The sequence below is a fragment of the Leptopilina heterotoma genome, unplaced genomic scaffold, assembly GCF_015476425.1.
Source record: "Leptopilina heterotoma isolate Lh14 unplaced genomic scaffold, ASM1547642v1 Lhet_57, whole genome shotgun sequence".
In the NCBI taxonomy this organism is placed as follows: domain Eukaryota; kingdom Metazoa; phylum Arthropoda; class Insecta; order Hymenoptera; family Figitidae; genus Leptopilina; species Leptopilina heterotoma.
In genome coordinates, this window is record NW_025111127.1 from 1,358,997 (window position 1) to 1,385,033 (window position 26,037).

General features: G+C 28.5%; 1 protein-coding gene across 5 annotated transcripts in view; it reads right to left on the minus strand.

Annotated features, from left to right (window-relative positions):
• Window positions 1-1,290: 1,290 nt before the first annotated feature.
• LOC122508764 (brain tumor protein-like) overlaps window positions 1,291-26,037 on the minus strand; it is an 82,149-nt gene continuing 57,402 nt past the window's right edge. For all 5 annotated transcript variants that reach the window (XM_043622289.1, XM_043622285.1, XM_043622287.1 and 2 more), the window contains one exon: window positions 1,291-8,496. In XM_043622289.1, coding sequence (XP_043478224.1) covers window positions 6,129-8,477 — 2,349 coding nt within the window. In that variant the 5' untranslated portion in view covers window positions 8,478-8,496 and the 3' untranslated portion in view covers window positions 1,291-6,128. The remainder of the gene's footprint in view (window positions 8,497-26,037) is intronic.

Sequence of the window (26,037 nt, forward strand, 5' to 3'; positions counted from 1 at the left end):
GAAAATCATTGAATTGAGGAAAATTTTTGAAAATAATTGAATTTAGGTGAAGAATTTAATTATTTCTAAAAATAATTGAAATTTTGATGATAATTTTTAAAAGAATTTTGAACATAAATTATATCTTACACTTTACGGAATTTACGGACCTTTTTTAAAAAAAACGGACTTTTACGGACTTCAAGCAAAGTTACGGACCTAGTTCGAGCCCTGACTATATACAAAAGAAGATGAAATAATTATTAAATTAACAATAAAGTTAGATACTACAGAATGATAAGAAAACATTGACAAATTACGCAATACAAATAAAATATATTCTAGAAAAATTAAGAATAGAAATATGTTTTTTAATATACATTCATGCACAAGAATATCTGAATATTGGCGAATTTATGAGTGTCTGTAAATAAAATGGAAAATTCAACATTTCACAATTTGAATCTCAACTTGAAAATTAAATTAAATTAAGGTGTGTTTCAAGTAATAAATGAATCATTGACTTGTAATAAATTGAGAATTCAGAGTTAAATTGAGATCTTTCTTCAATGGACGTCTTTTGTTGACCGACAACGCTACCATTCTCTATTAAATTCTCTAAGAGACATCAGCGTTAGAGAAGAATAGTGCTGAATTTTAATTTACAATTCAATGAAATTAAATCGGTTAGCAAGACCCTGTGTTCTCATGGTCAATATTCCTTCTCTCCAATTTTGAATCAGCGACTGTTCGCTAATTCAAATTTAGAGTTTCCTTTCAGACATCGATTAATTAAACACGGTCCACAGTTTGGTACTTCTGATTCGTCGCTAATTATTTTACCTTTTACCTGTCCATCTCTCGTTAATTTTTTCTGCAAAAAAAGAGCAAAAAGAAAACATTTCATTGCAATTGTTACCCAAACACTACAGAAAAAAGCAAAAAAATAATAACACAGTTCTATTTTTTCAAATTGATAAATTACAAAATAAAAAATCAAGAAATCGCTAATTGATGAAAATGGAAAATAAAAGAAAACTGGACTTGGACTTAGGCGTTTAATTTTTAACTTTATTTCTTAATAATATATTTTCTCATTTAAATAATGAAAAGTACTACTTTATTAACTCCATTCAATTTAATTCTACGACTGTTAATTATTCAATTACAAAATTTCTGTCAAATTAATAAATAAATTAAAAACTATCGCCAAATATTGTCAACGCCCTTAAAAAAAAGGAGATGAAAAATAAAAATAATATTGGATCAGGATAATAGAGGTTTAACAAATAACAAATAAAAAGACAATCATTCCATGTAATGTAAACTGAAAATATTATTAAAAAGCATTTTACAACAAAAAAATAACTAAAACAAACAAAAATATGATTTACATTTAAACTAAGAACAATTGGGTTTATCATTTTAAATAATAACATAACAAACCGTACAAAAAAGAGAGAATGTCGCATGTTTTTTTCAACGATATCGTGCACAAACCTAACAAAAATAGCGTCGTTCAATTTGATCCCCCCCCCCCTCTAGCAGAGAAGAAAATTGAAATGTCGGCAAGTGTTTGTTGATCGATCGATTTTTCAATTTGTTTTTTTCTTTTATTCATTTATTTTGTTACAGATTTATTCATTTTATTCGCAGGGATCACGTAGACGCGTAAGAAAATAAGGTCAATGCGAATGCTCAATGTTTGCATATCGATTTTTTTAAAAGGACTAATTACGAAAAATGATGGTTTTTTCTCTTAAAAAATATGTGTGAAAACAAGGATATAATAAAACGTACCGAAAGTGAAAAAGTTTTGCCTCGCAACGACCTCATATGACAATCTTACAAACTACGTACAAAAAGAAATTAAACAACTTTAATCTGCGCCCAACGTTATATTTCGTCGCAAAAATGTTTTCCACGAATTATGATTATTTAATCGTTGATGACATCTGAGTTGTTAATTTCAAATTTTGACTTTTCCACAAAAAAACTAAATGACATTCGAAGACGTGAAAGTTTTTGTTCATTTTCAATCCTCTCATTTCGTTTGTTTGACAAAGAATAATCGATCGATCATGGTATCGAGAATCTCCGAAGCAGATCGTCGATTGGAAACAGAAAGGTGCCATTCGAATTAAGAATTGAAAAACTAACATCTCATATAACATTTCTGTCAACGTAAAATGAATAAAAAAGTTGATATTTGAATGGCATCTTTCTGTCCCCCATCGACAAGATGATCATTATAAAATAAGTAAGATGGGAAATTGGGAAAGTCCACATTTAGATCTGGCAAATTTCTTTTCTTTTTTATTAATTTGATTTACACTGAATTTTTCGACCTGGGGCTCAATTATGTAGACGATTATAAAATCATCTTCGTCTTTCACCTTAGATTGTTTTTGCCTAGAAATTTGAAAAATGGCAATTTGACAGTTAATACGTTAGTGCATTAAGAATTTACCAAAAAAATTAAACGTAAAAATATGTGATTAATATTTTTTAATTACACATTTTTACCCTAGTTTAACGTAACAACAGTCAAAATGAAATTTTCAAAATTTCTGAGTGAAAAACGAAGGGGAAAACAATTACGGTTTACATAATTAAGCCATTGATTTCGAAATTTTTATTTTATTAGTCCAAACATTTTTTTAAATATTCAAATTTCAATTTAACAAAACTGCATTTAAAGAAAGTTTTTTAAAATTGTCAAAAATATAATTTGATGAATGTTAAATGTTCTTTTTTTTTACAAAAAGTGAAAAAAACAGTCACATAAACAAACAAAGGCGAAACAATGCTTAATTTCACATTTTTATAATGATCAAATTCTAATAATAATATTTAACAATATTCAATTCAAAACTTAAAAAATTTTTACCTTTATAAGGAATTTTTAAAGTTTTGAATCATCATAATTCTTAAATTTAAAGTCTTTCCAATTTCTAATATCTGTTTGTCAGTTTTCTTAAATAAAAATAAATATTGAAAGTTTCGAAAAACAAAAATTACGATTTCTAAATAAAGAAAATCAAAATTAATGAAAGACTTTCAGCTTTTATTCAAAATCGTCAAAAATTACGTATTCTCTCCGGAGATTCTCTCTTTGGAAACATTTTAAAAATTAAAAAAAAAGACAAATTACATGTTAGACGAATTTTTTTAAACACTATTTGAGTTATAATCAAAAGTCGTTTAATTCAAACGCGACGAATCAGTAGTAACACTTATGTCCTGATAACGCATTCGAGTAAATAAAAAGAAGGACAAGTTAATAATAATAATAATAATAATAATAATAATAATAATAATAATGATAATAATAATAATAATAATAATAATAATAATAATAATAATAATAATAATAATAATAATAATAATGATAATAATAATAATAATAATAATAATAATAATAATAATAATAATAATAATAATAATAGTAAACACGCATAAAGTCGTTAACTCGGTTAATCATAATCCGGTTCGCGACCCATCCAACAAAATATATTACTAATATAGGCTCGATTAAGAAAACAGGAGCACTTTCGTTGATATACCTTAAATTGGTCGTTCTTGAAAAATAATCGAGAGCGATATGTACTTAAAAATATATATATATATATAGGAAGTGAAAAAACAAACCAAGAAAAACAATAACAGACAAAAAAAAGATAGAGACAGAAAAACATTTTTATTTCATACTTAAAAAAAATTCAAAAACTTTCTACTATTCTACTTTACATAAGGAAATGTCGAGGGAGGGCGAAGGAATTGGGAAAATCAAAGAAACACTAATAATTATTAAAAAGAAAACGATTTAAACTAAGTCGTGTTGTCTAAAAAGGATTTGTCTACACTGTACTAATAGGAAAGGAAAAATGCGCATAATACTGTCTTTTTTTTTTAAACGAACCTCGCTCTCAGGGTGCTTCCGGTATTTTCGAGAAAATACCACAATTCTCATTGGTCTCTTTGTTTACTTAATAAAACTACAAGAAAAAAATATGTGTTTTATAGGACTACGAGATTGATTTCTCAGAAATCTCTTATTTATGCTCACGATCATCAGTTTGTGAAAATTAACCCTCTGCTGATGCTAACTTATCGCCCATAGTCCCTACCAAGGCGTTCAAAATGCCGATTTTTGACGATAACGCATCAGCAGAAGGTTAAGATTATTTATGTATTTTCATTTAAGTCTTTTCGAATTAAGTCACCCATGTCATCTTTTCGATTTCGATTGTTAATTTTGAAAATCTTTTATTGTTCTTCTTTGAGATTTTAAAAAATCGTCAAAATTAAAAATCATTTGATCGTCATACACCTAAAATATATGTTTGTTTAGAGATATATCAATCTATAGCTCTAATAATCTTTCGATGTGATCTCTTTTAAATTGAAGATTTTCAGATGAAAAAAACTTAATAGAAGAAAGTTATTCTATTTCCTTCTTTTTTGATATTAACCTCAAATATTCAAAATATTTGAATCTCGATATTTAATAAAAGACTTTCATTTTCATCTCCAATTGTTTAAAATTTTAATTGTTAACATAACAACCTAGTCAATTTTCTGTAAACAAAAACTTTGATTTTTAAAGACTCGTTTACACATCTTGAATATTTAGAAACTTTGATTTATAATCTCTAATTTTTATTCTTCCTTTATATTCAACTTTATTTTTTATTTGAGACTTTAAAAAATATTTTCTTACTTACAGTAAACTACGAAACGTGAAAAAATTATATTTTATAAACTTTTTTTTTCTTAGGTTTCAAACTTGGAAGCACCCTGATGGCTTCGTCGCTTAAAGTACCCTGGGGTACCTTAAGGTGTTGTTGTTGGAAACAACAAAAAACGTGTTGTTCGTGAAAAACGTGACGCGAACTATCTTCGAAAACAACATAATGGATTTTATATGTACATTAAAAAAAGTTATAAAAAAAGGCGGACTATTTTTATTACACGTGACAGGCAAATGACTTGCAATCATACCGATCATGTCACGCTTTTCCTTGTAAATATAATCTTGTCTCCCTGGCGCAATTCAGAGACTTAGTCTCACCTTCGTTAGACGTAAGTTTCTATTTTTTTTTCTCTTCTCCTCACTAAACCTAAACGGCGTAACGTTGTGTCGTCAGTTTATAATTAAATAAAGACAAAAATAATAATTCACAACTCGATAAGCAAAGTCGCTAATTCATGATCTGCTTAATTATATGTAAAAAAAGTCACGTTTAATAAATTGTCAAAGAACAATAGTAAAATAATAATAATAATAATAATAATAATAATAATATTAATAATAATCTTAGTGGAAACCGTGTAAAGTTGCAGGATGACGATAACGATGGTCGATTCGATTCGCCTTGGATAGCGAGCAGATAAGCCGATGACAACGGTGATACAAAAAAAGTGGGGTAAGGTAGATTTCAATTTGAGGACAAGGCTTTATTGAAATAACTTCGGGAACCTAGGGTAAAAACGGGCAAAGGGGATGAATGGGGAAGAGGAGGAAAAGTGACTAGCGGCGGCGAGCTCTACAACTAAACAACAACAACAGTATTTTCAGTTATAACAACATTAACAAGTAAGTTTTTCACGCGTATGTACGTACGTCAGTTTTTTTCTCTTTTCTGTTTTTTTTTTTAAATGGCTTATTTTGAAGTACACACAGTTCAATCCTCGCTTGTGCGTGCCTATGAAACAGTCGCGAGAGGTTAGGTCGATGTCGAAAAGAACGCTCTGGGCACTCTTGTTTGTGTCTTCAAATCGAGAATGACTCTTGAGATTAACGAGTTTCGGTTACGAATTGTCAGTCAGTCTGAGGATCGAAGAGTGTCACTGAAAATGAAGCATGATTTCAAAAATCAAGGCGAATTAAATCGATTTTTGAATCAAGAATTACTCTATACTGAGAGTGACTCAAGAAATCAGGCGTGATGAGGCATGATTTCCAAAAATGCATATCGAGAGTCAGCCTAACAATCAAGTGCGCGACTCGTGGATCATCAAGAGTGACTTGTAGCAAGACAGGCGAAACGATATGGAATTAAGTGAGGGAAGGCTAGATGTTTGAGCTAGGTAGATGGGCAAGTAAAAAAAAGTCCACTAGATGCGAACCGTCCTCACTGTTTGGTCTACATGCCTATTGGAGGGACTTGCACGTAGCGGTAGATGTAGAGCCGGTAGTCCTTGCTGGCGAGGACAACGGAACCGTCGTCCATGAGTGCGACATCGAAGCACTGGGCGTGTTTCACCTTGCTCTCGAGTGCCGAGACGAGGTGGCCGTCCTGCGTGAAGATGGTCAAATTAAAGTTGTTGTGATTGTCCGCAATGAGGATCTCGCCGGCTGCGTTGATGCCAACACCAATTGGGTAATTGGTGATGCCTTCGCCGCCAATTTGTCGGAGGTAAGCTCCCTCGTAGTTGAAGACCTTGACGCAGTGGGCACGATTGTCGCTGATAAAGATCTCCTGCTTGTCATTGACAACGACACCGTTTGGAAATTCCAGATGCTTGGAGCAGCCAAACTTTTGCAGTACATTGCCACCTTGATCGAAGATAATAACCCGCATAACTTTGCACTCGACGACGACGATTCTACCCTTGGAATCGACAGTCACCCCACGTGGGTGTTGGAGAATATTGGCTCCAAACTTCCTGACGAATTGTCCGTACTGATTGTAGATTTGAATTTGATGCGTTGGCGAGCGCTCAGTGACGATAATATCTCCGGACGTACGAACAACAGCGACCCTATTTGGGTAGAGTAATTGCCCATCGCGTTTGCCGCATTCACCAAACTGGAACTTGAATCTTCCTTCCTTGTCAAAGATTTGGATTCGGTGATTGTTGGTGTCCGCCACGATAATGTCATTTTGAGCGTTGACTGCGACTCCTGACGGTTCTGTGAATTGACCTTCCATGACTCCAAATTCACCAAACTTGCAGTGATAGATCATTTTCTGTCGTTTGATTTGTGACTTTGGTGGGAATATGGCAGCGGAGGACATGAGCTTCGATGTGAGATCGAGGACGGAGTCACCAGGAGCCGCTGTAGCGGTTGCTACTGCTGGCAGAGGGAAGTGATCGTTGCTCGTCACGGAGACTGGATATGCGTCATTGCCGCCGTTGCTCCATTTCTCGTAAGGATTCATTCCGAGATCACTGATCGTGGTCGAGAATGGTCCGAGACTGTTTGCGGAGCTGAACCTCTTCGAGATGACGCTGTTATTCTCAAAAGGTGATGGTGACGTGGAAACGCAATTTGTACTTGTGACTAGTCCATTGCTGTAGGGCCGATCGAGTAGTAATCCCCCTAATGATCCAGCACTTCCTGGTCCACTGCTGTTGTTACTGCTTCCATTGGAAAGTGATGTTGGTCTCGCGATTGGTGGCTGTTTACTGGGTCCAGCGTTACTCTCACTGTTGCTGCGTACGTAGCCGAATGTATTCCTGACACCGACCTGAATCGCTTGGAAATTACTGACGAATTCAAGATCAGCGTTTTGATTAGCAATGTCGGGAGAGTAACTCAAAAGAATTTGTAATTTCGAATCTAGGAGTTTCTTCACCATAAGGACTTCGGTGACAGTTGTGTGTTTGGTCAGTCTTTCAACAAATTCGCAAGTCTGATGGATCTTGTCAGCCATTTCGTTTGCTTTTTGCGTGACAACGCCGAGAGATATTTGCTTCGCCGAGAAAACGGACTCGAGCTCCTTGAGCAATTCTTGCTTGCGCTCCTCCAGCATGGATCGGTAAAATTGGAATGTATCGTTGATCTCGTTTTGTGCTTTGTGATACTGAACTTGCAATCTTGCTGCGCCATGATCGGCAGCTTTCACGGCAGCACGAACATCGGCTGCTTTTGCTCGACACTCCTGTACGATTCTCGCAACAGCCTCAAGTTGTTGGGGTCCTACTTCCGAGATGTGGGCGCAATCATGAAGTGGCGCCGGATGATCAGAAATGGTGCACTCTTTACAAACTGGCACTGTACAGTGTCTGCAAAAATATTTCAGGAGCTCGCTTTTGTGTCGTGGACAAAAAAGAATCTTCTCGCCATTGCTGCCCCCGTTCACGACAAGATTGTTCTTGCTCTCGCTATTCGCTGTAGCAGAATCCAATTTCGAGTCACCAAGATTCAATACTCGGTGACCTTCGAAGCAATGCATGAATTGATGAGCCATCACACAATTGGGACAGAGGAAATTGGCGCAATCGAAGCACCTTGCTACTGCGTCTGATTCGGTTGATTTGCAGCCGGTGCAACGAACCCCGTTGCCGCCAGCGCCTCCCAATCGACAACGCGGGCACGGTGCGTCTCCGGGTTTCGCACTATCCAAACAGATATCACAGGTATCGACGTCACAGATCGCTGAGTCGCTTGCTGGTGGAGAACTGCCACTCACCGTCAGCGGAGAGAGCGAAGCCAGGGAGCCAAGGGAATTCGCGCGCGATTCCAATGATGGTGTTGGAGAGGCCATCTTCAGTCAACCGGCATCCCTGCAACAAATAAAGAACAAAGGTCAACTCATGCGTCAAAATAGAAAAATAATATCAATAACAGGAACAGAGAAAAATTAGTCGTCATTAAATGTAGGGAAGTTGAGGAAGGTATTCTGAGACGATTTCTGAGTCGAATTTAATTAGTGCGAAATTATAATGAACGGTGAAAAATTAGAGAAAAAGCTTTTGAGGCGAAACCAACTACGTTTCTCACGCGTATAGGACGACGTAATCTGAACTCACTTTTTAACACCGTTTACCCTTCTTCCCATTTTCTTCTTTCTCTTTTCTTCTTCTTTTAGCATCATATTCGCTCTCCCGCATAAAGACAGACTCTTTAATTTAAATCGCTCATACCCGCCTGAACGACCATGTTTCACCTGGGTGCCCACACTCTGATACTCTAAGAGACCAAGGTCACGAATACGGAGGTCTTCGCACTTGTTTTACATGTGGGTGCTTTTTACTATCTTCATTCTTTATTTTCGATCGGACTGTTAAAATGAAATTACATTTCTCCTGCAAAATTACACTGGTGGCGAATAATGAAACTTACCAACACATAATAAATGAATCCAAAATATCAGGGACCGTCACGAAACAGTTTTGTCGCAACAACGAAACTTTTCGAAAAATTCACAAATATTAATGTATCGTATCGCGCCACGATATATTTAAAGCGTCGTGTTGTGACACGACAAAATCGTCAATTTTCATGGCGGTTTTTCCCATACAAAAAGCTAAACGAAACTTATATCAAAGTGAGAAACAAATGTAAAAATAAAATAAATAAAAACAACATCCAATATATAAAATAAATAAGCTAAAGACAAGACGATAGTAAGAATAATGTGAAAACCTGAAAAAATTAACAAGTTAAAATAAGAAATAAAGAAACAAGAATTACATAAATGATTAAAGAAAATAAAACCAAAACAATTAAAAAAAGAAGATAAATGAAGCCGCCTGTGAGGAAAAAAGAGAAAGTAAAAGAGACAGTAAAAAATAAACTGGAACTGAAAGAATCCAATTTACAATGACTGGTCTTAAATTTTCCCTGTGAAAACGGAAGAGATTCGGAGTTTCGAGGGCAAAGAGCAACAGGGCTTCGAGGATGAGTTGAGAGCTGAAGCGATTCCAAGAAACGCTGTATTCGCTGTTTGCTTGGTATATTGCTTAATGCTCGTTGGTAACCTTCGTGCAGGAATTTCGATCGTGTCTGTGATAACGAGGTGAACGTTCCCCTTAAGAGGAAGTCATCGCGAGCTTAACAGCGAATGAAACATTAAAGGCCGGAGATTCAAACAAAGAAGATTTTTGATGACTTAAGCCACGTGAGAAATAAGCCGTAATGCAAAGAAATTAATTAGCTGCTATTTTCCAAATTACCTATCACTTCTAGTTTCCTGTTTGCATAGAATTCATTCTATGCAGAACAATAAAATGCACATTGTTCCCAATTTAAGAAAAAAGAAATCCCTCTTCCGCCTCTAGGGCTCGAACCAGTGAAAGTATTTAAAAATACGGACTTTACGGACCAAAAATGAAAAATTACGGACCAACTGACAAAAATATAACCAGTCCGAGTCAAATAAAAGAACAATTTACTTAAAACTATAAATTAAAATTTCCATAACTATAAAACATGAAGAAATCGATAACTCCGAGTCTTCGACTCAGAGTGATCGATTTCTTCATGTTTTTTGATAATTAATGATGACCGAGTGATAAAATCATTATCAATTCAATTATTATTTTCAAGAATTTTTAACTAAAATTCTTCTATAAATGGATTATTTTTAATAATTTTCGAAAAAGTTCTTTGACAATTTTCAAATTCATTTCTTTACAATATTCAATTTTACTAAATTTCAATTATTCGTAAATTCTTCAATATTAAATATATATTAGAAAATAAAAACTTCAAATAGTATAAAAAAAATCCGCAATTAAACTATCTCAAAAAAAATTAATTCCACAGAATTGTTAGTTAAAAATATGAAAAATTCAAATTTTCAAAGATTTTAATCTGAAACCTTTTCAAAATTCAATTATTTCCAAAAATTTACGCTCTAATGCTTTTAATATTCAAATTATAATCTAAAATTTTAACTGAAATCCATTTTTAAATCAATTCTTATGAGAAAATTCTCCTAGAATTGAATTATTTAAAGACAAAAAAACAATTAATTTAATAATTGCATGTTTCTCAAAATTAAATTCTCATAAAGAATTTTATGAATTAATTTTTAAATAATTGAATTCTTTTGACGGATTTTAATAAATTTTTTTAAAAGAATTACATTTTTTCGAGGAATTCGATTAAAATTGTATTAAAAATAATTGAAATTCTGCAATGAGTTTTATTACACAGGTTTAGAAATTAATAACTTTTTTTTGTCAATCGAATAAAACATTTTTTTTGCGAATAGTAGGTGTTTTTTGAGAAAGAAAATCATAGTTTTAATTTTTTCCCCTCGTGCAGTTTTTCTGTAGCTTCAAATTTTGCATTTTCGAGGTTAAACGTCACTTAAACTTACCTGTAGAAAAATTAGCTTATCAAAATATAATAAATGAGGTATCATTGGAAAGGTTATTAAATTTCCTTTCGATGCATAGGTCACAGAATAAAATTCAATGAAAATTGAGAAAGTTACAGTCGATTAAAGATCAAATTGCATGCAAATTTTGGTGATTTTTTGACACTTAAGTAACTTCTACTATTTTTTTCTACATTAAACAGAAAAAAATGTTTTGATTTCAATTTTTTTATTGATAGACTACATGATTACAAAAATTTTAAGCCCTTGTGGACCTCGATTGGATTAAAAATGACAATTCTACACTAAAATTAAGTGAACGAAACTACTTTCTTCATTTTTAGAATCCCATAAACATTTGCAGCAAAAATTCAAGTTATAAAATTTATTTAAGCCCTAAAGTGACTAACATCACTAATCAATGGTTTCTGATGTCGTAGATTTTAAATCCAATGTTAGTTTTTCAAATTTCAAAATGGCGGATCTAATATGGCGGACAAGTTTTTAAAAATCGATTAAATTCGTCTTAAATTCGTTACTCAGGGGTTTTCGGGGTCGCTGATTACGAATCGGATGTCAGATTTCAAAAATTCAAAATGGTGGATCCAATAGGTGCGAAGTCGATGGATTTTTAAAAAACTAGTTCACCATTATGAATCTACCATTTTGAATTTTCGAAATCCGACATCGGATTCGTAATCAGCGACTCTGAAAACCCCCGAGTAACGAATTTAAGACAAATTTAATCGATTTTTAAAAACTTGTCCGCCATATTGTATCCGCCATTTTGAAATTTAAAAAACCAATATTCGATTTAAAATCTACGACATCAGAAACCCTTGATTAGTGATGTTAGTCACTTTAGGGCTTAAATAAATTTTATTACTTGAATTTTTGCTGCAAATGTTTATGGGATTCTAAAAATAAAGAAAGTAGTTTCGTTCACTAAATTTAGTGTAGAATTGTCATTTTTAATCCAATCGAGGACCACAAGGGCTTAAAATTTTTGTAATCATATAGTCTATCAATACAAAAATTAAAATCAAAACATTTTTTCCTGTTTAATGTAGAAAAAAATAGTAGAAGTTACTTAAGTGTCAACAAATCATCAAAATTGGCATGCAATTTGATCTTTAATCGACTGTAACTTTCTCAATTTTCATTGTATTTTATTCTGTGACCTATGGATCGAAAGGTAATTTAATAACCTTTCCAATGATACCTCATTTATTATATTTTAATAAGCTAATTTTCCTACTGGTAAGTTTAAGTGACGTTTAACCTCGAAAATCCAAAATTTGAAGCTACAGAAAAACTGCACGAGGGGAAAAAATTAAAACTATGATTTTCTTACTCAAAAAACACCTACTATTCGAAAAAAAAATGTTTTGTTCGATTGACAATTTCACTGTAAACCAGTGTTATTTATCAAAATAATTGAATTCCTAATAAGAATTTTATTATTTACCAAAATAATTGAATCCCTGTAAAAATTTTATTATTTAAGAAAATAATTGAAGGATTGCGAAGAAATTTATAAAAAAATTTGTAAATAATGAAATTCCTGTAAAATTTTTATTATTTTTTGAAAATAATTAAATGTTTGTGTGGAATTTTATTAAATTATTTTTTAAACAATTGAATTCTTTTGGAAAATTTTATTAGAATAGTAGATACCTTTTAAAAATCATTGAATTGAGGAAAATTTTTGAAAATAATTGAAATTTTGTTAAGAATTTTATTAAAAGTTTTGAAAATAATTGAATTTTGGAGAAGAATTTAATTATTTCTAAAGATAATTGAAATTTCTCTAAAATTATCCAAATTATTTTGTACAATTTACGGACCCTTTTTCAAAAAATGGACTCTAACGGACTTCAAGCAAAGTTACGGACTTTTACGGGACTTACGGACCTAGTTCGAGCCCTGCGCCTCTCATCGGGAAATGAATTCATTTAAAATTGTAAAAAATTGTGCAAATCTCAAAATGGTATAATAGAAGTGAAAATTAAGAACGGTAGACTGCAGCTGCGAATTAATGTTACAACAATTGCCAAGATCGTAAACTGGAAAGCAAATGTGTAAGTGAGCATTTCCAAATACTATCGAAATGAGCACTCGTTGGATAGAGTCGAGTGGTTTAACTGGGCTTCTCTATTCACCCGCAATTCTGTTTGTTTGAAAAGGAGATTGACGCACAACCATAAATATGGCACAAACGTTTCATATTTTATTTTTCATTTCGGCGTTTTTTTAAAAGAAAACTCCGAGTGAAGCCGTTGTTATTTAAAATTTATTTTGAAAAGTATGTAATTCTCTGGCCATATGCGTATAGAGGTACAGGGTGCGTGCACCCCTCGATCGATGAACCACGTTCAGGGATCGTGAAGTGCTTTTCTCTCTCTCTTTCTCTGTCGACGTTTCTCTTGTTCACACTCTCACAAACTCTATTTCTGCCCTATCCTTCTCTCTGTCTTTCGTTCTTTTGAACCCTTCATGCAACCCCTCACCCCTGTCCACTCTTTCTCCATGCAACTGGCGGCAGACTGGCGGGGTTGAATGTGTACAGTTCGTTCGCACGAGCGTCGACCTTGGACGAGAAAAGTCTGGAAGGTTCTATAGGGGTACGAAGATAAAAATGGCAACGTTTTCAAAACGAAATATGTTTTATATAACTACAATTCCTTCTAAACAATTTTTCAGTAGTATTCTTAATGCAGACTTCGCACTCGATAATTTCAAAAAAGTAGCAAAAAGTAGCTTTCAAACTAAAAAAATTAGTAAAAAAAAGTAGCTATCGAAAAATTACACTTGACGACCAAAAAAACTCTATTTATACACTTTACAAAACTGACAAAAATTACAATCTACATTTTATTTTCTTGACTTTTTCCTAATTTCCATCAAAAATATTTACTTCTTTCTTATCCTGCTAATAAATTGAATTCTTGCAACGAATTCCATAATTCATGAAAGAATTTAAATATTTATAAAAATAATTTAATTCTTGTGAAGAATTTTATACAAATTTTTAAATTTTCTTTCGACTAACTTTATGAAAATTCTAATTTAAATAATTGAATTCCTAAGAAATTTTTATTATTCATGAAAAGAATTGAATTCTTACGAAGATTTTTACAAAAATTTTTTTAAAATAATTTAATTCTGTTTGGAAATTTTATGAACATAGAAGATATTAAAAATCGTTAAATTGCGAAAAATTTTTAAAAATAATTAAATTTTACAAAGAATTTTATTAAAATCTTTGAGAATAATTAAATGTCTGCAGTATTTTATTAAATTTTTTTGAAAATAATTGAATTCCCAAGAAGAAATTTATTACTTTTAAAACTAATTGAATGCTCGTAATAAATATTGCTATTTATGAAAATAATTGAATTTTGCAAAGAATTTGATTAAAATGCCTCAAACTAATTGAATTTTCGGGAATAATTTGGTTATTTATCAACATAATTGAATTCTTTCGAAGAATTATTTATGCAAATAATTGTATTCTTGGAAAGAATTTTAGTAAAATCTAAAAGAGTAATTAAATTATTTCAAAAAAATTTAATTAAAATTTGCATTTAAAATAATCAATTTCTTTTGAACAAATTTTATTAAATTATTTTAAAATAATTGAATTACTGTAAAAAATTCTAATATTTTTCTAAATAATTAAATTCTTGCAAAGAATTTTATTAGAAGTATTCAAAATAATTGAATTTCCAAGAAGAAATTTATTATTATTTATTAATAATTGAATTCTTGTGACGAATATTGTTTATTTATGAAAATAATTGAATTATTTCAAAAAAAATGTAATTAAAGTTATATTTAAAATAATTCTTTTTTTTTTAAACAAATTTTATTAAATTATTTGAAAATAATTGAACTTTTGTGAAAAATTCTAATATTTTTGGAAATAATTAATTTTTTCGAAAAATTGAAATAAAATTTTTAAGAATAATTACACTTTTTGAGTAATTCCTGTAAAATTGTATTAAAAATAATTGAAATCATGTGATGAATTTTATTATTTTTGCAAAAATAATTTAATAGTTGCTAAGAATTTTATTAAAATTCTCAAAAATAATTGAATTCCTGAGAAGAATTTTATTATTTATGAAAATGATTGAATTATTGCGAAAAATTTTATTAAAATGTTTCAAATGAATTGAATTTCTGTGAAAATATGGGGGAAATTTTATTTGTGAAAATAGTTAAATTTTTCAATTAATTAATTTAAAATAGCATTAAAAATAATTGAAATTCTTCGATGAGTTTTATTATTCATGAGAATAATTGAATTCTTGCTTAGAATTTTGTCTAAAAATTGTTTTTAAAAATTGAATTTTTATGAAAAATGTTTTTATTAGCGAAAGCATTTGAATTATTGTGAAGAATTGTATAGAAATTTTGTTAAGTAATTGATTTTTTCAAAATTTTTTTTGAAAATGTTTTTCTAAAGTAATTGAATTCTTGTTAAAATTTTATAATTTATGAAAATTATTGAATTTTGGATGGATTTAATCAATTTTTTTTCTAAATAATTGAATTGTTTTGTGAAAATTTTATAAAAATACTATATATTGAAAATAATTGAATTTGGCACATTTTTTGGAAAATAATTGAATCATTTTAAAGAATTTGATTATAATTTTAGAGAATAGTTTTTTGATTAATATATTAGTGAATTTAAACTTAAAGTAGTAAAAACTTTCAAAATAACAGAAATAGTAGCTTTTAGTGGCTGAAATTTAAAAAAAGTAACCAAATAGTAGCATAACGTCAAAAAAGTAGTAAATAGTAGGTTTTAGTAGATGAGTGCGAAGTCTGTATAATGGAAAATTACGTAGTTAAGGCAATTTTCTTAATATTGGAAAATGAAGTTTTTTCATTCATTTTTGTCAGCTATTTCTTTAAGGTCAATAGAAAAAATGTCTCTAATGAATGTAACATTTCTTACGAGAGAGGAGAAGGTAAAATTTTCAAAAAAATGTCCTACGATGGAAATGTCAATTAATAATACTATAGCACTTGCTTAAACTTTAAATTACGGTACTTGAACTAACTAGTAATTAGAAATTGTGATTTAGTTACAATGATAATTATATAACTTCTACCTTGAATTAACAACTTCATATTCAAAGACTTTCCTAATACAAGTATCTTTATCAGGAATAGAAAATTTTTACAAAACTCAAACTTATCTAAATAGTAATTCGAACAAATGTTTTGAAAATAAGAATTATTAAACCATTTTGATAAAATTGAAATTAATTGTCCTTTAAAGAATGTAGCATTTTATTAAGAAAAAAAGCGTTAAACGTTGAATTCTCCAGGGACGACTATTCAGGACACAATAAGAAAAGTACTTGTACAATATTCTTTGTTCATGAAATAAAACAGGGAGACGCACTTGTGGGGGAGTATAGTTACAGATGGGAATCTTTTTTATCCGCCGAGTTATACAGAGAGAGAGAGAGAGGGAGTGAAGTTGTGGAAAGTATTGACCTATCCGGTTGCTAAGCACAACCAAGGTCAGGTCAGACTGTCTAGGTGCAACATGCGACTCGAGGACGCCGATGACGCTTGTTTTCCTTCTCTCCTGCTGATATAATAATTTGGTTATTAAACAGGGTAAACTACGTTTTGATATTTGGTGCTGAATTTGCATTTCATATCTGCTTCTCAGTCAAGGGATTTTCTCATATAATAGTTCTTTATAATAAATGTATTTAAAAATTATTATTATCTAAAAGAAATGTTAAAACTATACAAAGAAAACAAAAACAGACATTCGGGCAAGCAAGGATTCTTTAATAGTAGTTATTATTATTTCAATGAGCTTGGTGTAGAAGCTTAGTCGTGGTGGAAAGACATGGAAAACCTAAGTTCGTTCTTGTCTAGAAATATTTTGCCAAAGTTAGCAGACGTATGTTTTTCGATTTTTAGCCAGATTTTATTGGTGGAAGAAGATTGCATCCTAGTTGAATGCACTGTAGCTTCGAGGGGTAGCGGACGACGTGTCTGGTTGCCATGGTGATGCTGCATCGACCGCCCCAACCCCAACGTCTGGGGGTTCCTACTGGGTCTGGGAGGATTTCTGGTGGGGAGAGGCATCCCCAGGAGAATAGCGCCAACGGTGCATCGCCCTTTGATATATAAAAGCAGTTATGTGTATCTAACTATATATTATATAAAAATTGCCAATTAAATATTTTTTTTGTTTTAAGTGATGCAATATTGTTCAATACACGCCCACCCTTCTATAAAATCTTTGTCACATTCTTTTACTCTACATCGATTTTACGAGTGGAAAGCAATTGTTATCTACAGGTTGTGGTGTAAGGTTAATGCTATGTTGAAGGTCATGACGACGGTGTATAGGTTTGACATAATATATCAAAGTCTTTAATAGTTGCGGATGTATTAAACGTTAGGCTAGTCACAAAAAGTGGTTAAAAAACATTTTTACTTTGCCTTTCATTCGTCGCGAAGAACACAATACTCATTTACAAAAAAGAACCGCATTTCACAAACCTTTTTTTGATCGAAGTAAAAAAGATATGCTCTCATTTGAAACAGTATACTTTTTTTCAATGAATCAAGGTTGATTATGAAATGGTATAAACACCCTCTCTACTGCACGGAAAGAAAATTATATTAAATTTTGTAAAAGTGCTTCTCAATTTAGGGAAAAAATGCGACAAAGCGAAATTTTGGTATCAAAAATACTAAACAGTAAAAGGAATAATATGAAATTTAGTATAATAATATCAAATATCAAGAATTTTAATCTAACTTTACTAAATTTCAAATTATTTCTTTCACTGTTTAGTATTTTTTATACCAAAATTTCGGTTTGGTGCACTTTTTCCCTAAACTGTAAAAACTTTTACAAAATATATATGATATGTGTTAATATATGTAATAAATTTTCTCTCCGTGTAACTGTGGCTGTTTGCTTTTTTGATACATTGTATTTATATTATGGCTTTACGAAGTGTTCGATGGTCTCATAAATTTCTAGATTACACTAGTAGACTTCGCACTCAATAATTAATTTTAAAAAAGTAGCAAAAAGTATCTGTCAAACTAAAAGAAGTGCACTTCTTTTTACCATGGTAAAAAAGTAGCTATCGAAAAATTAAACTTGACGACCAAAAAAAAATCGTTTTAGACACTTCACAAAACTGACAATAATTCCATTCTGTATTTTAATTTCCTGACTTTTTCCAAATTACCATAAAAAATATTTACTTCTTTCTTATCCTGCTAATAAATTAAATTCCTGCAACGAATTTTATTATTCATGAAAGAATTTAAATATTTATAATAATATTATAATTCTTGCGAAGAATTTTATAAAATTTTTTAAATAATTCATTTCTTTCGACTAATTTTATGCAAATTCTAATTTAAATAATTGAATTCCTGAGAAATTTTTATTATTCACGAAAAGAATCGAATTCTTACAAAGATTTTTACAAAAATTTTTTTAAATAATTTAATTCTGTTTGGAAATTTTATGAAAAAAGTAGATATTGAAAATCATTGAATTGCGAAAAGTTGTTAAACATAATTAAATTTTGCAAAGAATTCTATTAAAATTTTTGAGAATAATTAAATGTCTGTGTGGCATTTTATTAAATTGTTTTGAAAGTAATTGAATTCCTAAAAAGCATTTTTTCATTTGTGAAAATAATTGAATTCTTATAAACGATTTTATTAGAATTTTATAAAATAATTGAATTTTCAAGAAAAAAATTATTACTTTTAAAAATAATTGAATGTCTGTGCAGTATTTTATTAAATTTTTTTGAAAATAATTGAATTCCCAAGAAAAAGTTTATTACTATTAAAAATAATTGAATTCTAGTGATGAATATTGTTATTTATAATAACAATTTTTTTATAATGCCTGAAAATAATTGAATTTTCGGGAATAATTTTGTTATTTATTGACATAATTAAATTCTTTCGAAGAATTATTTATGTAAATAATTGAATTCTTGGGAAGAATTTTGATAAAATCTAAAAGAATAATTAAATTATTTCAAAAAAAATCTAATTAAAATTGTATATTAAAAATAATTGATTGCTTTCGAACAATTTTATTAAAATATTTGAAAATAATTGAATTGTTGCGAAAAATTTTATTAAAATGGGGTCATTCCAATGAAAACCGTCTAGAGCTGGTTGCTCGAAGATTTTAAAAAATAATGTGATTAATATATAATATTCTTCAATAAAATTGGATTATATTTTAGTGGTTTATAGCCCCAAATATATTTTACATTATTTTAAATATTTTTTTTAAATGTCTAACTGGTTATGCAGTCTAACATAACCCATTTTGCGAAAACTCAGTATAAATCATTAAAAATAGATTAAAAATACTGATTTTTATTTTGAATAAATATATTTTTGCTAAATTCATTTAAATAAACGAAAATTATTTGAAAATAACTCACCAGAACAGATAAATCAGAATTTTTTTGTACTTGCACAGTATAATAAACATGAATTTCTTTTTCTTATATCTTCTGTGGAGAAAAAGGAATTTTCACGAAACATTTTTAAATTGATTTATTTTAAAATTATAAATTTATTTAAATTGGAATTTTTTTGGGACCTGTACTCATTAATTATTTAATAAATATGAAAAATTTTATAAATTTAACCTGATTTTCATTGAATTTTTATTTTCATGACTGGACTGAAGTTCATCACCTTGTCGTTCGTTTAAAGAAAACAAACTTCAGTCTAGTCATGAAAATAAAAATTTCATCAAAATAAGGTTAAATTTATAAAATTTTTCATATTTATTAAATAATTAATGAGTACAGGTCCCAAAAAAATTCCAATTTAAATAAATTTATAATTTTAAAATAAATCAATTTAAAAATGTTTCGTGAAAATTCCTTTTTCTCCACAGAAGATATAAGAAAAAGAAATTCATGTTTATTATACTGTGCAAGTACAAAAAAATTCTGATTTATCTGTTCTGGTGAGTTATTTTCAAATAATTTTCGTTTATTTAAATGAATTTAGCAAAAATATATTTATTCAAAATAAAAATCAGTATTTTTAATCTATTTTTAATGATTTATACTGAGTTTTCGCAAAATGGGTTATGTTAGACTGCATAACCAGTTAGACATTTAAAAAAAATATTTAAAATAATGTAAAATATATTTGGGGCTATAAACCACTAAAATATAATCCAATTTTATTGAAGAATATTATATATTAATCACATCATTTTTTAAAATCTTCGAGCAACCAGCTCTAGACGGTTTTCATTAGAATGACCCAATGTTTAAAAATAATTGAATTTTTGTGAAAAATTTTGTTATTTTTGAAAATAATTGAATTTCTGTGAAAAATTTTGTTATTTTTGAAAATAATTTAATTCTTTATAAGAATTTTATAAAAATTATTTTAAATAATTAATTTTATTCGAAATATAATCAATATTATGAAAATTTTATTTTGAATAATTGAATTTCTTGGGGAAAACTTTATTTGTGGAAATAATTGAATTTTTCGATTAATTAATTCAAAATAGTATTAAAAATACTGGAAATTCTTCTATGAGTTTTATTATATAAAAAGCAATCGAATTCTAGCTTACAATTTTATCAAGAAATTTGTAAAAAATTGAATGTCCATGAAAAGTGTTATTATTAGTCGAAGTATTTGAATTATTGTGGATTTTTTTGAAAATTTTAGATAATAAAAATAATTGAATTTCGAATATTCCTTGAAAATAATTGAATCGTTTTAAAGAATTTGATTATAATTTTAGAGAATAGTTTTTTGATTTCTAGTATTAGGGAATTTAAAATAGTGGAAATTCTAAAAAAACAAATAGTAGCTTTTAGTGGCTGAAGTTTAAAAAAAGTACCCAAATAGTAGCATATCGTCAAAAAAGTAGTAAATAGTAGGTTTTAGTAGATGAGTGCGAAGCTTGCACTAGGTCATGTGCGATCAGTTTAAATGACATGAAGTTGGTGAACAATCATTTTCGAAAAATTTTTTTCTCTGTCGTCTGCTATCTACTTGGGAATTGTTTTACGTTTCTTAAAAATAATATTCCAAATGAATCTGGCGCCTAGTTATTAAAAATCCACTTTATTTTGTAAATTAAATTTTAAAGTTAAATATTTTGTTTGTTAAAATTTGGAAAAATTAATTGGGTTCTGATAAGTTGGTGTAAGTTATAGCTTCCTCAAAAATATTTAACGGTAAAATTTAATTTCCAAAATTAAGTAGGTGCTAATAACTGCAGATGCCAGTGTCAGATTCATATATTGCAATACATTAAATAAATTTTCTTTGTTGAGCGGCGTTGTGGTCATCAACTTTGTAAATTACTCATATACAATTGTGAGTTGAAGAAAGTACACAAGGAAATTAATATTTAAATTGGAAAATATATCAGTATATTTACCTTTTAAAATAGTGTACTTTTAACTAATATTCTTAAATTTTTGAATGTACATTTTCATAAAAAAAAATTTAATTTCTGTCTATAATAGATAGAAGATGTAATAACTATTGTTGACAAAATTGTCGAACTTTCGATACACGGTTATTATATCGTATAGAATTTTCAAGAGGCTTACGAGTGAAACAGAACACCCAGTACACAAACGAGTTTCCGGTGTTCCGGACGAGTAGCAAAATCAATAATGCCAACGATCATTAAAGTCATTTACGTCCCAGTAATGGTAAGCTAACGAATGAACAAATAAACACCGACTCCGTTGCTTTTTCACACTCGATTGGATAAATGCTACAGGTAATCATTGTCATTGGCTTTTTTATTTAAACAATACTCATCGAAGCCGGAATAAAAATCTCTATTAAATCTCACTAAAAGTAAAACAACAAAACATTTATGTACATCCAAGAGATTGTAACGCATTTTTAATTAACACGCTTAAAATACTGAGCAACATTTTTTTCCTATTTTCAAAAATAAAATTTATACCAACAATAAGAAACTTGGTTGATAACTTTCTGCTCTAATTTTTATAAATATTTGTGGATTCTTTGTTATTTTAATCAATATTTTCATTTTTTCAATAATCCTATAAGTAAAAAAGTCTACAGAGTGTATCCAATCTTTCCGCAGACTTCTATCTCTTCAGAAAGTCCGCAGAAAGTTTGGTGGCTTAAAAGATTCAAAAATTATGGAATAACAGTCTTTTATATTTTCTAAGGCTCATAATTTTGTTTGTAGGAAAAAAGCATTTTATGAATAACGTAAAAGTTTTGAGCTATCCTTATAAGACCTTAAAATACATGGTGTAATTTTAATCAGGCAACAAAATCAACAGAATTCCAATTCTATTAATCGATATTAATATTAATTTCTAAAGTGATACATACAGGAACTATATAAAATTTAAAATCATCTAAATTTATTAAAAATAGCTTTTAGTTCAACTATTTCTTTTTCCTCTTAAGATGAAATAACTAAGATTGATAAATCTCAAGATTGATTAAAATTATCATTGAAATTACTAACTAATACAAGGATTAAATAATAAAAAATTAATTTCCTGACAAAGAATTGAATAAAATTTAATTACGATGATGACTATGGTGTGTGAAAGAATAAGGGGCGAAGAAAAGTGAAAGACGATATATGACTCAACGGTATTGTTTCTCATCAAAGCTATAGGCACTCGTGGTGTTTGCTCGTTCAATCGATATACCAAAGAGCGTTCACAAGGTTGACAATGTAAGGGCTATTGACCGCGAACACCCAACTTTGATAGGAATCCAATAAAAAATATAAACGAAAAGTAGAAACTATAAGGATAGACTATATCATATTTTACTGCCTGCTATATAGAATCATAAAAATATGGTTAATCCGTGTGATTTTACTTATACAAATTGAGATATATTACAATTAACAATTTTAGCTATTACACCCCGGTCTCCTCTATATTTAAAAGTCATTTAAATTTTAGTATCGACTTACAGGCATCACAAAACCTTTTTTCTCAAAAAAGGTGAAAAGGGGAATTTTTTTTCTCATAAAGGGGACAAAAATTTATTTGTTTATACAACTTGCAGATATAATTCAAATTTTTTATCATATAGCTTCCATAACATTTTTTGAAAATGATTCGATTTTAATCTGAGTTGCCTTGTTTTTCCCTGATTTCCAGGCAAAATTTTGACTTTTTCCCTAAATAATATTCTGCAATTCACTCTAAAAATAATTAGATACTCAAAAAATGTTCTATTACATTTATTTACGAATTTCTTTAACTATAAAATTATTCGAAAACAGCAATAACTTGTTTTTAAAAAAAATATTTAATCATTATTATTTTTCCATAGGAAATTAAGATTTTCAAAACATTCAAATTTAAATCTTTTTGAAATTCACCAATTTTTGAGAATATTATTATAAAACATGAAGAAAATGACCACTCCGAGACTTCGACTCGGAGTGATCACTTTCTTCATGTTTTATAATAATTAAAGATGACCGAGTGATAAGATAATTATTTTCTACTATAAAAAATATTTGTACTGTAACTTCTTCAAAATTATTTTCATAATTTCAAAATCAATGATTATTTTCTACAATTTTTAATTAAAATTCTTCTTTAAATCAATTATTTACAATAATTTAAAAAAAAATCCTGAGAATTTTCAAATGTATTTGTTTACAATTCAATTTTACGAAATTTCATCGATTATTTGGAAATTCTTCAATAAAATATATATTTGAAAATAAAAACTTCGAATAATTTCAATTAAAAATTTGGAAAAAAATTAATTCTACAGAATTTTTAGTTAAAAATATGAAAAATTCAGATTTTCCAAGATTCCAATTTAAAACTTTTTCAAAATCCAATTATTTCTAAAAATTAATAATAATTAATGCTATAATGCTTTTAATATTTAAATATTATGTGAAATTTTAACTGAAATTCACTTAAATCAATTTCTATTGGAAAATTCAATTATTCGAGAATTCAATTATTTACATACAAAAGTAAATAATTTATACTGAATAATTAAATGTTTCTTAATATTGAATTCTCATAAAGAATTTTATCAACAATATTTTTAAATAATCCAATTCTTTCGACGAATTTTATCAACAAATTTTTTGAATTTAGGAAAAATTTTGCAAATAATTGAAATTTTGTTAAGAATTTTATTAAAATTTTTGAAAATAATTGAATTTCGAAGAAGAATTTTAATATTTATAAAAAGAATTGAAATTTTTACGAGAATTTCTTAAAATTTTTGAAAATAATTGAATTTCCAAGAAGAATTTTATTATTCATAAAACAAATTGAAATTTTTACAAGAATTTCTTAAAATTTTGGAAAATAATTGAATTTCGAAGAAGAATTTTAATATTCATAAAAAGAATTGAAATTTTTAAGAGAATTTCTTAAAATTTTTGCAAATAACTGAAATTTAGCCAAGAATTTTATTAAAATTTTTGATAATAATTGAATTTCGAAGAAGAATATTATTATTTATAAAAAGAATTGAAACTTTTACAAGAATTTTATTAAAATTTTTAAAAATAATTGAATTTCGAAGAAAAATTTTATTATTTATAAAAAGAATTGAAATTTTTACAAGAAGTTTATTAAAATTTTTGAAAATAATTGAATTTTGAAGAAGAATTTTATTATTTATAAAAAGAATTAAAATTTTTACGAGAATTTTTAAAAATTTTTGAATATAATTGAATTTTTACGAAGAATTTATTATTTTTGATAATAATTAAATTTTTGCAATTACTTGAAAATTCTGCAAAATTCAAATTTTTTTTAGTGTTTTTAACTGAAATTCCTCATTAATTTCTTTAATTTCAAAAATTAATTAAATATATATATATATATATACTATATATATATTACAAAATTTAACTAACTTCAGAATAATCAAAATTTTGAAAATTTTTGCAAAAATTTATGTTTTTTAGAGAATTTTTAATGAAATTCATTAAAAATTGAAATTTTATTAAATTTGAAATTAAAATCTTTTGAAGTTCATCTATTAATGAAAATTGTAAACGAAACTATGTTAAAATTCAATTAATTTTGAAATGTATAAATAAAATAATTATTCATTAAATAATTTCTAAGTTATAATTTAATGATAGTTCTTCAAGAATTAAGTTGTTTAAAAAAAAATTATTGTCAGAAATGGAAAAATTTGAAGGTTTTGTAATAGAATTTTTGTTTTTGTAGAAAAAACTATTAATAATAATATTTTAATTATTTGAATGTTAATTAATTATTTTTCTAAAGGTCTGCATTCTGTTGAATGAACCACCTTATAATTTATAAAATTCTTTACGATATCTATATTATTTAAATCATTAATATAAGAAGACATATTTATATTATGTTGTGGTGTTAATAATCTATATCAGAAATAAAACGCACTGAATTCTATAACATTGAGTCTAAATTTTATGATTACACTTTGAAAAAGATTTAAAAAAAAAGAAAAACTTGTTTATTTTTGATTAGAAAAAGGTGAAAAAGAGTGAAAAATCAGCAAAAAGGAGAAAAAGGTGACAAATCATCAAAATAGGTGATAAAGGTGATAAAATTGAAATAAGGGACAAAAAGGGAAAAGGGAACCAACTGTGATGCCTGGACTTATTGTAAAACCTTTCCATCGCATTAATTTTTCTTAAGGCAAAGAAGCAATATTAATCGGATATTCCCTTTTGTTGGGGAAAAAATGTTGAAATTTGAATTTAAAATTGCTCGGTAGTGTTCTCTTGAAATTTTCTAACGATTTCTATTACGATCATGACTGATTTGAATTTAACTGGATGACCTTCTTGCTCCAAGTTCGACGAGTACAGTGACCCCTGGGGATGTCACGATTGTGTTGCTCGTAAAGTTCCTAGCCAGAACGGCCACAGCATCCGGAAATGCTGCAAAACGTTTCGTCACGCTCGCACGAATCGTACTATACT